The 12095-nt window shown below is 32.8% G+C and overlaps 1 protein-coding gene across 1 annotated transcript in view; it reads right to left on the bottom strand.

Annotated features, from left to right (window-relative positions):
- LOC129750034 (protein amalgam-like) overlaps window positions 1-12095 on the bottom strand; it is a 134918-nt gene that overhangs the window by 66557 nt on the left and 56266 nt on the right. The window contains exon 7 of the mRNA XM_055745220.1: window positions 7986-8156. Coding sequence (XP_055601195.1) covers window positions 7986-8156 — 171 coding nt within the window. The remainder of the gene's footprint in view (window positions 1-7985; window positions 8157-12095) is intronic.

Raw genomic sequence — 12095 nt, forward strand, 5'->3', positions numbered from 1 at the left:
GGAAATATTGAAATTCAAAATTTATTCTTTAGAATTTGAATATTCTACAAATTGAAAACAACAATGAAGACTTTTTTGTTTAAAGGGGGGGGGGGGGGTAGGGTTTAACACATTAAAAAAATCGATTTTTTATTTTTTTAATTTCTTATTGTAAAACATTTCAAGAATGTTGTGTCAAATTTTCAAGTCAATTGGAGCAAAACTGTAGAAATTATAGGCCTTTATCTCCTCCTATCTAATACTGCAAGAAAGCAAGAGCAGAAACTTCAAACGCGTTTTTCTCAAAAGCACATTTTTAAAGTCCGTGGACATCGTCATTTGAAAACTACTTATCCGATTCTTTTCAAATTTGGAACATATTTTCTACATGTAAAATACCAGACCCCAACGTTTTTCTTTTTTATTTTTTTTTACTTTGAGGAGATTTTACAGGTAAAAAATGGCGGATTTTTTCGTGAAAAATCGTAGTTTTTACTTCAAACAGCCACAAAAATTTCATAAAATTTTTTTTAAGTTAAATAAAAACGTTGGGGTCCAGAAAAACTTCTATTAAAAATGTTTTGCTCTGATTTTTTGACTTCAGATGATTCTGTGCTGAGATACAGTGTCCACCGCAAATCCTGTTTTCTAAAAGGCATCCTCGAAAGTGCTCCGTCACAGGCTCATTTTCCAATATTTTTCCACGAAAAAATTACTAAGTTCAAAGTTTTTAATTAAAAAATTTGATAAGGTTTTCGAAAACTCAAACAATTGAAAGAGCGAAAGTCAAATTGAAGAGATTTGGAATAGTATTATCTTATCCAATTTGTTCCAATTTATTGAAAATTTGGATTATTTTTTATCAACCCCCCCCTTCGTGATGTTATAGCTCCAAGTGACAAAAGAAGTATTTCAAAATTGTTCCGGCCTTAATGGAGAAAATAGAAATAAAAATAAAACAGTATTCAACAATAAAGATTTTCGAAAAACAATTCACTTACTTCAGTCATTCAGATCACAATTCAAAATTAGTCTATACCTAATTTTCAAAACAAAAATTAAAACTCACACAAATAATAAGCATGCTCATATTCAATCAAATATGAAAAAAAAATTCGGAAATCGAATCTTGCCAGAAAGTTATGAATTTCTATATTCAAAAATAAAAGACCATATTCGTTATTTTTTATCAATTTTTTTAAAAATTCCTGGAACAAGCTGTGTACTTGATTTTTTTTTAAATAAGGAATCAAGATTTTTGATAAATTGCAGTTGTTATTTTTCATAAAACGGTGAAAAAAAATTCTTTTAAAAACCAAAGGATTTTTGATTAAATAATAATTTGAAATAATTTATTGCTTTGTCGAAAGTTTGAAGGTATGAATCGTTACTTTACCATTTTACCATTTGCTTAACCCATATGAGGCCTTTAAAACTAAAGTATAATTCTTTGGATCTTAGGGCCTCATAAAATGTCACTTGTATAGCATTTTTTGTCATATTGTTGTCAACTTGTTACCCTCAATGCAATGTATGTTTTCTCACTTGATAATTTAGAACTTATTTAAATTTGTGTATGTTTTTGAAGAAAGTTATGGAGGCATCTGAGGAAAGTTTTATTGAAAATATATGTTTATCCATCGAGTCGTGGAGAATTTTTTGAATGTGTATAACATACGCAATACTTTTTTTGGCTATGTTGATTAGTTTGATTCAGTCAAACAAAACATAGGAATTAATGAAAAGTTGATAAAAAAGTTTTCATGTAAGATGTATGTAAGATTCTAGCAAGCAAAAAATCGAATTAAAAATGCTAGCTCAAACCGTTAACAATGTTAATGCGAATCGCAATTCCTACCACATAAGTAAACGATCGTTAAAATGGTTGGGCTTGTGATATAGCTCAGTTGGCAAGTCTGTTGCTTCCTGAGCCGATGTCCGCGAGTTCGAGCCCAAGAGTAAATATCGAACACAGTTGTACAGGATAAGTTTTTCAATATTTGTCCGCCAACTGGAACGTTAATAAAGTCGCGAATGCCATGAAGATGGTAAAACGACTATATCGAACCAAAAAAAAAAAAAAAAGAAGTAAAAATGGTTGATTAAAATCGGTAAAAATCGGATGTGATAAAACTCCGGCATGTTTGCAAATTAGTTCTTCCGGACGCATTCAAGTGAGAAAACAACCTTGTTGTTCTCTCTGCGATAAGCAGTGCAACCATAGATGCCACACCTACCGATTTTTCGGTATTCATACCAATTTTTAGGCAAATTTTTATCCAAGAATCGGTATATAACGAATACCGATTTTAAGCAAAACCTACCGATTTTTTAAAATTTCGTTCTGACAGATTTTTTTTATCGAAATATGTACATACAACTATAACTTCCGTTTTGTTTTTTTTTCTTGAACCAATATGTAAGCGCTAGCACTAAATTTTACTTCGGAAGTCTGGACTTCCGACAAAGAAAAGTGAAGTACTAGATTGTCGGAAGTCTGTGTTTTGTTGCCAGTTCACGTTTATATTTTTTTTTAATTAAAATTCACAATAATTCTAGTGCCTATTTAGCTAGCAAGTCTCAGAGTGTTCGAAAGCATCTTTGTCTACTATGTCAACTCTTTTGAGATTATCAGTTTTGATTATCAAATAACATGGTAGATTAGGGAGTATTCACGCTTATGATAAATAGCACAAGTTCACAAAATAAAAAAAAACTCCTAGGTTTTTAGATAACTTTTTAAAACTGATAAAAGAAATTTAAAATTTGTGCGCTGTTTTGGTAAAGCTCTGAAACATAACAAATATTTTAAAAATAAAGAGTCTCACACAACAATCAACATTCCCAGAGACCACGAGTAATTTTAATTTCAAAGAAAAAAGCTATGGAAGTTTTGATTTTTTCATTTTTTTTTTCTACACCGCAAAAACGGAAATATGACGAAATTTCAGAGAAAATTGAATTTTTGATATTTAAAAAGAAATCTATGTATATCAATCGTTTCGCAGTCTTCAACAAAAATGTTAAATGAGCCAAGATAAAAAATGTGGAAATTTTTTTTTCTCAGCGTTGCATTACTGAACAAGAACATTCAGGCAAGATCTGCATCCATTAATGTAGAATAATAAATTGATTAAAAATCAGCACCATAAATTCTGTTCCCCTGTGTAGTATTCAGTATGAAAATATTGAATGATAATAGTGTTTAGAGTGAGTAACTCAATAAAGTCGCAGTGGACTGTCTTTTTACCAAATAATATCATGTTTTAAATCGCGATATCAGCCAAATTGCCATTTTTCAATATTATTTCAATAAAAATGGTTTTAAAAGTTCCAAAAAAATTGGTATTTACACCGATTTGAAATTTTCATAACGAATACCGATGTTTTCGGACTTGAAAATACCGATTTAAATGTGGCATCGCTGAGTTCAACCAGATTGCAAAAGATCAGATGGTTGATTTGGAAAAAAATTTCAATGAGAGAAGCAGCAAATATTGTCTCAAGCAACGGTTTTCATGCATTGAGAGCAAAACTTGCGCTCTCTCCCATGCTTTCAGAATGTACGAATAAGGTGTTGAATTTCGCCCAATCTGTATAATTCTTATTGTTTAGGCCAAATACTAAAAAAATGTATGTATTTTGCCTGAACTTTGGTAGGTAAATGCTGTTTTCCGAGTTATATGCGATGATTTTATAATGTTTAAGGATCGTATAAAAAAGTTGTTGAGAAATAAACCTACAAAAATGTTTACTGGGATTGATTGATGCCAATTTATTGCTTATTTAAGTTGAGATCCGTAGAATTGAGTTTAAATCGAGCAAACGGAATGGCTGGAACTGGAAAAAAAATTTGAAAAAAGAGAAATGTTCAAAAAAAAGGGGTAATTTTTTTTAAACCTTAATTAAAATTTATTTAAATTATTTTAAGTAAAGATATGTAACAAGTCATATATCTACAATGAGCTGTGAAAAATGCTTCAACATTTTTCAACATTCTCCAAGCGACGTTTTCAAGATATATAATATTTTAAATACAATTTTGACGGCAAATAACAGGCATTCTAAATGTTTTGGCAGAACCAAGAAATGATGGGCGTGATAAAATAACTTTTTTTTTCTTTGAATGACAAGATCCTCTGCGACCAGCTTTGTGTGATCTATAGTGGAAGAAAAATAAGCTTCCACGACACACTGAATTTGCATTTGGTGTTCGAAGTTATGATAATTAAAGTTCATGATTAATTGAGAAAAAAAATTAAGCACTCGATACAAAAAGTTGTCTAGGGTTATAAATTTTAAGACTCACATAGATGTACGAAACAAGAAAACGTAGTATAAATTCAAGACAACGCTGGATTCTCTTTTGAAAAAATCCTTTTATGCAGTTGATTTGAAAAGATTTTTTTAATGATTTTTCAACTTGTAAATGAAGAGTCTGAAACATTCTCGCTTAATTTAAAATCACTCCTGGATAGTCGATTGGCTCAAGCGTAGCTTCACGACAGGTTCACTATCGAAACCTTTTTTTTACACCACAATATTGTTAAAAAGAGAATGTAGGGTAAACAGAAGCATTTTATGCAGCGCTTTATTTTAGATCTCCTTGATTCTGCTCCTCATCCTGATTCTGATCCTCATCACGATTTCGATCCTAGTACTGCTTCAGATCTTGATCTTGTCCATTTTCTTAAAACTTACTTTTGCCAGGATCTTCATCCCAAATCAGTCCTTTGTTCTGATCCTCATTTCAACCTGCTTTCTGATCCTGAAGGTGATTCCGGTACTTTTCTTGATTATGATCCTGACCTTTATAAAAATCCTCATACTGATTCAGATCCTGTTACTGATCTTGATAAAGATCTAGATTAAAGACTACTGATCTTGATCCTTTCTCTGATGCTTAACGTGATCCTTATATAAGATCAGAATCATGATTGGGATCTGAGTCTGCATTTGTACCAGTTTTAGAGTCTGTATCACAATAAAGATCAGGTTAAGTATGAGAAAAGGGATCAGAATCAGGATCAAGAATCTGGATCTGAACAGGAATCATATTATGTTCAGTATTTGTCACAAGATCTGAAACCAGGTCAGTATTAGAATCAGAATCGCGATCAAAATTAATAATAAAATCAAAATTAAGATCTGGATCAGGATCAAAATCTGAAAAAAACATTTATATGACGATAACGATTCAAATCAATTTCAGAACCAGAATGAACTTCAGATTCAGAATCACATTAAGGATCAGAATCAGGACCTTAGATCCTGAAATTGTATTTTGATTCTGATTTTTTTTCTTTTCCAGCTCCTTAACACTACTTGTACCTGATCCTTATCCTTATTCTCATCGTGCACTTGATCTCAATCGCGATCATGATGCAGATCCTTATTCTGATATAAGTTCTTAATCTGTTCCTGCACCGGATTCTGATCTCGATTTTAAACATATCTTGTTCCTAGTTTTCCTATTATTTCTAGAGTTCTACTGATCAAATTTAGATATAAAATCATTTTTTATATCCAAGTTCTTCCAGTTATCAGGCTTAAAAAGTTCCTTTTTAAAACTAATCAATGATAACTCTCGTTATTAATAACTTCATATATTTATAAAACAACATATTCAATTCATCATTGGCAACTTCTTTTGTCGAAATAAAGGTTGGGAAATGGGTGATTTCCGGAATGATCAATAAGAATCTGATGAACATTAAAATAATGAATTTCGAAATATTTTGTAGCCGTCAATTGAAATATTGGGTCCCAAAAAACAAAAGTTGGAATAACGTTTTTCGATTCTTCAGAACACAAAAATTCAGAACTAAAAAGCTTTGAGAAACTTTATAAAATAAATTTTAAAAAATTAAAAAAGTTTGGCCATCAAAATAATCAAATTTATGTGAAAATTATGAATAAAATTAAACAAAAATAAATATACTCATGAAAAGTTTTATGAAAACCTAAAACGAGAATCAAAATCTTAATCAGCAGAAGCAGAAAAAAAAATAAAAGTTATTTTTGCTTGATTTTTGATAAGTAGATTTTGAAAAAATTCGCTCGGGTATTGCCCGGATTTTGGATGACAATTTTAAAATAAAATGTCCGTATTTTGCCAGGTTTCAAGATAAAAGTAGTATATAAAAAATAAAGTGAACAAATAGAAGACTGATAAAACTTTTTCCGCCGAAACGAAAACTACTTGTGATCTAAATGAAACTGGATGATTGATTTGAAGCCTTTTTTTAACTTTTGAAGTTTTGTTGAAAAATAAATTTGTTGAATGGTTTTCAATTATTTTCAAGTGTTTCCAAAAGCTGTTAGACAAAAAACTAAATGCATATTTGGACTCAAGGCACTCAAATTAATCAAATCAAGTTTTTAAATTCTTTGTACCTAGGAAAAATAAGAAACTTGAGGCGTTGAGCAAGGTTGCCGAAAAAAAATCTGTGTTTTTGACAAAAAAAAATCTCGAATTATGTGATTTGAACCTGAAATTCTGTGACCATTTTCTCCATACTTTCAAATTCATTGGGTAATCATGTAAAAACTTCATCATGTGGAAACTTCTAACAGTTCAAAATAAAAAAAAAATCAATTCACATTACCTTGTTTTCATATTTTTATCAATAAGTGTTAGTAGAATAAAGTAAAAATTTATAATTTTGGAAATCTCTACAATCTTTTAAAAATCTGTGAATTCAGTGAAAATTTAAAAATATCTGTTATCTATGACAAAGATTCTGTTTCGAAATTTTGCTCAAAATTCTGTGATAATACAGATTATTCTGTGATTTTGGCAACCTTGGCCTTGAGTAAATTATCAAAACGATTTTGAATTTAGAGTGAAGGATTCAGAAGAATGAGAAACACGAAATACAATTGAGGCTGAAATTGGTTTCTTGAGAAATATTTCATACCAGTATAAAATTTGGGATTACTTTTACCCTTTTTTTTAGAATCAGAGTGATGTTATAGAGTCATCGACACTGGTTATTCATATTACTAAATCTGTTGACTATCGTGAGTGTTCAACACCTGTCACATGGTTAGAAACTTGTGAAACTTAGAATTTGTATTCTTTGAATGAATTTTGAAGTTCAATGGTTGGTTTCAAATTTTAGTTAGTCTTCTCAGTAAAAACCCGTTCCAAACACGAGTTAAGGTTTTTGTGTTTCAAGATATTAGTTTCAATACAAAAGGATAACTGAATTGCAAATCGAAATCTATAATTGATTAGCTTAGTCAACGCAATATACAGTCGTCAAATGAAATGTCTTAGTCCTATAGAGTGATTTAAGATGAAATTCTGCCGGAGGCGAGCCAATTTTCTGACATGTTTGTTAACACTTATTTTTAAACACCTTTTGGGATCAAGTGATTTCCCTGTAAATTCATTTTTTTTGTACTGGAAAATTGAATTGAAATAATCTTCATGGCGGGGGAGGGAGGGGGGTTAAACCCCTAAAACCCCCCCGTTCGCATGGCCTTGCCTGATCCCAATTGTAGTCTTGATTCAAATCCTGGCCTAGATTCTGATCTTGTTCCTTATCCTAAGCCTGATTCCAATCCAAAATATAACCTTCAGTTTAATTAATACCTGACGCTGATTATCCTTCTTTCAGTCCTGATTTTAATCCAGATCCTGATCTCATACCTGATTCAGACCTAAGGGGTTGAGTTGGAACTGTTTTAACTACTCATTTATTTCTTCTTGGTTGGTATTATTCTCAACTGCATTGAATCCAAGAGAAACCACATAGATTTCAGATCATTTGAATTATTCTATGAAAACACAGCCTTAAGTTCCTCAAATCACAAAATTTCCAGAGTCTGGTTTTCACTTGTTGATTGCTCGTTAAACTCCACCGCATTAAGACCCATATAAATCTGTCCAAACGAAACGTTCACCTTGTTCTCGACAGAGCGAAGCTAAACAACATTAGCCAGCACAAATCTCAATTTTAAAATCGTTATCAGGAAAAAGGTTGTCCCCCAAAACTTACCCTGCAACCGGATCCGGGAGTCCGACTTCCCGAGTGCGTTGATGCTGGAACACACGTACGCCCCGAAGTCGCCCTTCTGGAGGTTTTTCACCGTCAAATTCAGCTGCCAGGTGTAGGCATTGAGCTTTTCCTCGCTGATGACGTACTTCTCGCCCTCGTACAGTTTGACTCCTGCGGAAAGAAAAGAAAAGCGGTAGAAAAACGGTAAGTCGGAAACCGAAAATGAAGAAGTTATGGCTACCGGGGTACACTTCCTGGTCTGTTCAGAGCTTCGTTTCGTGTAATGGAGCGAGTTTTCGCCGGAAATGTGCCTGGTCATGGTTTGGCTTTAATCGTCTGTAACGAATTAATCTTGATCCGGTAGCGTTCAGTCACGGTCTTCGGTCTGAGGGAGCTTTTTTCCTTCTAAAATAAGGAACAAGAACCTTCCTAGCTGATTGCTTCGAGGGACTGTTGTTGTTGTTGTTGTTGTTATGTTGTTGGATGTTTAAATCGTTTTGGCTGCTGCTGCTGTTGCTGAAGAACTGAAGCGGAAATCCGAAATAGTGGCGATCGTAAAACTGCTCTCAGCAGCAGACCTCCATTTTCGGGTAACTGGGTAACTGTTTCTCGAAAAAAGTAGGTAGTAATTTTTTATGGCCAAGAAATTTTGTGGTGCATAAGTTCTCCGACAATTGTGGGGCGGTTGGAAACAGATACATATTTTAAATTGGCCAGTTAACGTTGACGGTGAATTTAAGGGAATTGAAAATAAGAACACTATATAGTGAAGGTGAAGGACTCTTTTTTTTCTTCTGTTTGGTACCTATCACTGCGACCAGTTAGAGCAAGTTCACTGGTGTTGGGAAAAAGTGGTAGAAATTTTGACACTTACGGCACATTTTGAAAATTTTCCCATGCAAAAACATTTTCAAGATCTGCTGACTTTTAGTTTTTTTACAACAAGTGTTGTATTTTTGCATGCTGTGATGCAAAAATAGCAATTTTTCTATCACCTACGGCTGAAATAGAAACAGTGTTGTAAAAAAATACAACGCCCAAGGATCTTGAAATCATTTTTGCATGGCGAAATTCTCAAAATGTCAAAATTTCTACCACTTTTTCCCAACACCAGTGAACTTGCTCTTAGTTGATCTGTTGTAATATATGTAGGAGTTAGGATTTAGTAATAAATAATTAGGCTAGCAAGTAATAATTGGATTCTTGTCAGATCTTTTCAAGGCAGTAACGAATAAAGACGTAAACCCAAATTTCTCAAGTATTTTAATTAGATCCGGCTTTCTACATATATCCCCTGTCTAATACTTATTTGCTTCTTTTAGAACCTCATGCTTACTTAAAATAAAAACCCTCTGTTCCTTTCAGGCTCGTGCGAAGGACCTGTTCATGGGGGGTTTTTCAAAGTTCAAACTTAGCAAGAAATAATATTCAAAACAATAAATTTTCTTTAGAACAAATTGAAAGCAATCTCGTTTACAAAATTTAAATAAATATTTTCGAAGAATAAAATATCGATATTTCGAATCATACCAGAATTTAAAGCTTCGGACATTATAATCAGTCCACAGGAACAGGATACATAAGAAATAACACTGAATTTGAAAAAAAGTAAAATCCGAGTTCAAACATAAATTTAAGATCAAATCGGTTATTAACCGTGATTAAGTATTATTAACCTTCCAAAGCCGTTCGCAAAATTTCCGTACAAATCTATTTTAGATAAATTTGACCTGTAGTTTACGTACGTTCTACTGGCCGCAAATATTGACCGATTTAGATGAATTTTAATTCATTGTATAGATAATTTATTCTAGTTTCTCAATATCGAAAAAAAAGTCAATATATTCTATGAGATCACCAGTAGCTGATCGAAATGAAAAAAGTCCCTAAAAAGAGCTCTTTTTAGAATACTTATAACTTGTGACAGAATCCAAATATTGCGCTGATTTTATAATTTTTGTCAAGAATAAATCTATCCATGGATGTATAAATTTTTGGTGGTCCAAAGGAAGTTTTGGCCGCTATCCTGGAACTTCCGGTAGAAAAAATTCTTACTTAAAAAAAGTCACAGAATTTTGGCTTTGCATTGCTGTATCTCGCTTACCAATGGAGCGATTCTCATAATTCAAATTTTAATTTTTTTTCGTTAACTTCATTATTATTTTTGTAGAACATAGTTGGTTCCTCAAAAATCTCAGTTGTTCAGTATATAGAAATGAAACTCACATCTTTTTTGTCATTTTTCAAACTCCCCCTCGTGTCGGAGGGTTTACGGGATTTTGTTAGCCTGATTTCTCTAAAATTTGAACTCAAATTGGTCACTTTTTATATACCTAGAGATTCATTAGAATCTCCTCTTTCGATTGACATACTTTTTGTGTGGTGTTTTGAAAATTTGTAGCAACGTTTTTCGAATTTTCTGAAAGCTGTCAGATTTCAACCAGTTTGGCCCACATTTTCATCAGGTTGGTGTACAAATCTCGCACCCCTCACGTAGCCGCGGGAGAAACAAATCCTTTAGCTCTCTTTTTGTCGCTCACCAAATCTACCACCCAACCCAGCAGCAGGAGGAACTGCCGTCTCGCCGCGTGGTTTGTTGATTGATTGTGCTGATGCTGATAACGAAATGAATGTTTTATTGTTGTTGGTATTGCTTGAATCTTTTTTTATATTTTATATTACAAATATTTTAATGGATGGGCAACATTTCTAAAGTTCACGTCCATGATTCCAGATTCAGATTCAGAATGCAGATTGCAGATTTGAGATTTCAGATTTTAGATTTCAGATTTCAGATTTCAGATTTCAGATTCAGATTCAGATTCAGATTTCAGATTCAGATTTCAGATTTCAGATTCAGATTTCCGATTCAGGTTCAGATTTCAGATTTCAGATTCAGATTCAGATTCAGATTTCAGATTTCAGATCTGAATCTGAAATCTGAATCTGAAATCTGAATCTGAAATCTGAATCTGAATCTGAATCTGAAATCTGAAATCTGAAATCTGAAATCTAAAATCTGAAATCTCAAATCTGCAATCTGCATTCTGAATCTGAATCTGGAATCATGGACGTGAACTTTAGAAATGTTGCCCATCCATTAAAATATTTGTAATATAAAATATAAAAAAAGATTCAAGCAATACCAACAACAATAAAACATTCATTTCGTTATCAGCATCAGCACAATCAATCAACAAACCACGCGGCGAGACGGCAGTTCCTCCTGCTGCTGGGTTGGGTGGTAGATTTGGTGAGCGACAAAAAGAGAGCTAAAGGATTTGTTTCTCCCGCGGCTACGTGAGGGGTGCGAGATTTGTACACAAACCTGCTGAAAATGTGGGCCAAACTGGTTGAAATCTGACAGCTTTCAGAAAATTCGAAAAACGTTGCTACAAATTTTCAAAACACCACACAAAAAGTATGTCAATCGAAAGAGGAGATTCTAATGAATCTCTAGGTATATAAAAAGTGACCAATTTGAGTTCAAATTTTAGAGAAATCACGCTAACAAAATCCCGTAAACCCTCCGACACGAGGGGGAGTTTGAAAAATGACAAAAAAGATGTGAGTTTCATTTCTATATACTGAACAACTGAGATTTTTGAGGAACCAACTATGTTCTACAAAAATAATAATGAAGTTAACGAAAAAAAATTAAAATTTGACTTATGAGAATCGCTCCATTGGTAAGCGAGATACAGCAATGCAAAGCCAAAATTTTGTGACTTTTTTTAAGTAAGAATTTTTTCTACCGGAAGTTCCGGGATAGCGGCCAAAACTTCCTTTGGACCACCAAAAATTTATACATCCATGGATAGATTTATTCTTGACAAAAATTATAAAATCAGCGCAATATTTGGATTCTGTCACAAGTTATAAGTATTCTAAAAAGAGCTCTTTTTCGGGACATTTTTCATTTCGAATCAGCTACTGGTGATCTCATAAAATATTTCGACTTATTTCTTCAATATTGAGAAACTAGAATAAATTATCTATACAATGAATTAAAATTCATCTAAATCGGTCAATATTTGCGGCCAGGGGAACTTACGCAAACTCTCGGGTCATATAGACCCGAACAGCCTAATTACGGATTTTTTTGAGGGA

This window comes from Uranotaenia lowii, chromosome 2 (genome assembly GCF_029784155.1).
Source record: "Uranotaenia lowii strain MFRU-FL chromosome 2, ASM2978415v1, whole genome shotgun sequence".
In the NCBI taxonomy this organism is placed as follows: domain Eukaryota; kingdom Metazoa; phylum Arthropoda; class Insecta; order Diptera; family Culicidae; genus Uranotaenia; species Uranotaenia lowii.